A 3,775-nucleotide genomic window follows, 5' to 3' on the forward strand; every position below is an offset into this window, starting at 1 on the left:
AGCAAATAGTGTTTTACTGTAGCAAAGTCATTTTTACTGTAGCAACTAGGGTTTTACTGTAGGAAAGTCGTTTTTTACTTGTACATATATATATATATATACATACATATAATTGTTCATGAATCGTTGAGAGTAATCAAAGGTAATTGTATATATGAACAGTTCTAAAATTTTGAGACTCAATCTAACAGACTTTGTTTAACGTGCCAAAATAATAAATCGTATAGAGAATTGGTTTAAATTAGTTGAAATTTTCCGGGTCATCACAACATATCAAAGGGGTGGTGATAAAACAAACATTTTGATAAATTCACTTATTATGCACATTGATAGATTGTACAGTACAAATAATGTGGGTGGATTTATAAAAAAACTTACTGGATATATTATCACCCATATTAGAGTGAAAGAGTCATGAGAATGAGAAATTGAGAAACAAGAGAAAAATATACCTTTTCATGACAAAAGTATCTCACTTTTAGTTGATTATATTTCAAATTCCGAGTGTAATCTATCATCTATCATATATATTCAAATTCGAATAAACAATAGAGTATTGTTTTTTCCAAACAAAATGTCAATGTAAAGTAAATGTATTCTTGAAGCAAACCTAAATTTTAAAGTTCCAAACAAAATGTAAATATGACACGATCGGTTGTTGTAAGGTTACATCCAAGGTGAAAGTAAAATAGTACAAAACCTACACACAGTGGGATATCTTATGACATAGATAGCTTTTCTTATACTCTGCCTTTCACATTATGTCACATTTATCTTAAGTAAATAAAAAGTACAATAAAACACTCTCTAAATCTAAAGAATAAACAAGGTTTTACAGATCGAATAAAGTAATAGACTAATACAGGAAGTCTTTATTTAGTCATTTCGTACCGTTCACAAGAGGAACACAATATCTGTTTTTTTTTTTTTTTACCATTTTTTTTGTTTCCATCTCGGCTTCACCCCACTCCCATCTTCTCCTTCGGTACATCGGCTGGTAACATTTTCTACAAACCTAATTTTACCATTTCAACCCCCACCTTCCTCAACCTCCTCATTTCCCCCTGCACTTTCCAAACATCTGCATTCTCACCCTATGCTTCCAAAGCTTCTTCCTTTTTCATCCCTTACTTTCTCAATCTACATATTTTCACCCTTCTCATCCTCAACTTCAACATTTTCACTATTTTTCTTTCTCAGCCTCTGTTTCGTTTTCGCATCCTGTATTTCTCATATCTAATTTTTCACCATCTTCTTCCTCAACCTCAACCTTCATCGTTCCCACCCCCTACATTCAAAGCTTCTTCAACTTCACCCCCTGATATCTCCAGCTCTATTTTCTCATTCCAACCCTCTACTATGAACGCTTCATCAATTTCACCCCACAATCTCAGCTTCCATCTTCTCACCTTCTTCCTTTTCAATAGGCACCGGGGCTATATCATCTACATAGGTTAAACGATAAGCATCAACAGTAAAGTAATTCGAACAAAACTCATACGAGTTTTCACCAATCAACCCAAAAACAGCAAGCGCATGACGACACGGTAGACCCGTTTCTTTCCACCCTAAACAAGTACAACTCCAAGTACTAATATTCACAACATGGGTCAACCCCTCACAAACCTCAAACAACGTATCAGACGATATCAACACTTTCAAACCACGTGATCTCACATTCTCTTCTTGCAATTCTTTCTCCTTTAATGGAGTAAGATAGCTTGACCAAACATATGCATCCAATTTAGCATCGGCTAACGCATCAATCACATTACGTATGATGGCATCTATTTTGTGTAAAATAGGTAAATCCCAATAATCCTCCATTAGTTTAGCAAGTGGCAAGCTGACATCATTTGTGATGTAGTTATACCGCTCGCCCTTAAAAGATGATGTGGCCCAATGTTGAGGTTCAATCTGCATGACCCAATCGTAAGCCTGCAAAGATATATGTTTTATCCGTTCGGTTGACATTTTAAAACCAACATGACAGACAGCATGTGCTGCACGCAGGAAATAATCGGGCAAGAAAGATTCAACATAACCCTGAAACGGATCTTCTCTTAAATCTCTCTAAAAGATGGTAGATTGAATAACCAACATAAGAATCTTGAAACACTTCAAAAACCAGTAACTTCAAATAATTCTTTTCTCTATCAAACACGAGAGTGATAGATTTCGAGTTCAAGATTGCAGCTTTTAACTGTTCCAAAAACCAAAGCCAGTTGCTTTCATCTTCAACGTCTACTATAGCAAATGCAAACGGAAAAAACCCATCATTTGCATCAATGGCATTAGCTGTTAATACAAATTCACCATATTTGGACCTTAATGAAGTAGCTTCTAGAAAAAGAAGGGGGCGACAACCATTCAAGAATCCACATAATGATGCGTAGAAAGACACAAATAAAGCTTTAAATCTTTTGTTCTCACTAATAACAAGATTAGAGATGCTACCCGGATTTGTTTCGATAATCTTCTCACAAAACCATGGTAACTTATTACATGCATCTGTATCTGATCCATGAAGTTGCTCTTGTGTAGGGTTTAACTTGATGCTAAAGTCTTTAATGAGTGCGTTAGCGATTTCGTTCAGTTTCAAATGTAGTGAATTTTGCAGCCTCGCGTTTATGGTATTTACCAACCAGTTCTTCGATTCGTTACCACACGTATGTATATTGTTCAGGGTCATTATCTTAAAAGTTTTTTTGGACGGGACCCACGTCGCATTAATCTTCCACGGACACCCTTCGGAAGCACATACACCAACGACATGATTTGTATCGTTTTAATTGAACTTTAACTCAAAGTCATTTGCCATAGCGAATCTCTGTAACGCTTCTTGGAATTCATGTATATTTGCAAATTCTTGGCCAACGCCATTAATGGCTGACTTCCGTATCGTAAGTATAGTTTCAGGTGATGCATCATCATCATCATCACAGGTGGCAACAGCAGAGGGTCCCACAAACTCAACGGGTTCTTGATCATCGTTAGAAGTCTCATCATTCTTGGTCTCAGTTTGCCTACAAATATCACCCATTTAGTTAGTTTCAATCCGTTTCTGTATGACCCATTCAGATTATGTTGTATCACTAATCTCTAACAGCTAACAAACTAAATAAATTGATCTCATAAATCATTTTTATTCAAAGTACTAAACTATTACCGAATAATATACTGCATAAATACAGAGGTCATGGGTTCAATTCCCATCCCCATGTTCCTTTAAGTCACAAGTTACACGATTCAACTCTCCCATGATGGCCGTGAGACTGGTTAGTGGGGGCCGCCAAAGGGTTGCTTTTACTCTTTTACAGAATAATATACTTGTAACAAACGTGCATTGGGTTAACGGTAAACCAAACTCTACATAAAAATGATAAAACGAGATACTATCGTGATAAAGCTATCATATAGTACTAAAAAATACCTGTTAGTTTCTATGTCTACCGTTTTACGAATAAAACCAAATGTTCCTTGAACAAATACTTCCGCTTTAAGTGCTTCCCCATGAAAATCAATCATTCTTTTTACATCCTTATCGTTCTTTGCGGTTATCAGGGTTCGTTTGTATCCTGGCAGGAAATACTTGACAGACACTGTTTCCTGGTTCAAATTAAAAGTTTCGGCCAAATGAATTTTCAAATCATTAAATGGAGTGTCACAAGTGACATTTACTTCGTTTTCCTCTCCTCCATTATACGTCAAAGTTCCGTCATCATTCGTCACAAACTCACCACCAAATCGGAAGATTAATACAAGTTTCCCTTTC

The 3,775-nt window shown here is 35.9% G+C and overlaps 1 protein-coding gene across 1 annotated transcript; it reads right to left on the minus strand.

The window, feature by feature from the left end:
• Window positions 1–1,377: 1,377 nt before the first annotated feature.
• LOC139843101 (uncharacterized) lies at window positions 1,378–2,692 on the minus strand. Its single transcript, XM_071833176.1, has 2 exons — window positions 2,129–2,692; window positions 1,378–2,073 (listed from the first exon to the last, which is right to left on the minus strand). The coding sequence occupies exons 1-2, from the start codon at window positions 2,690–2,692 to the stop codon at window positions 1,378–1,380; spliced, it is 1,260 nt and encodes a 419-aa protein (XP_071689277.1).
• Window positions 2,693–3,775: the final 1,083 nt, after the last annotated feature.

Source organism: Rutidosis leptorrhynchoides, chromosome 4 (genome assembly GCF_046630445.1).
Source record: "Rutidosis leptorrhynchoides isolate AG116_Rl617_1_P2 chromosome 4, CSIRO_AGI_Rlap_v1, whole genome shotgun sequence".
NCBI lineage: Eukaryota > Viridiplantae > Streptophyta > Magnoliopsida > Asterales > Asteraceae > Rutidosis > Rutidosis leptorrhynchoides.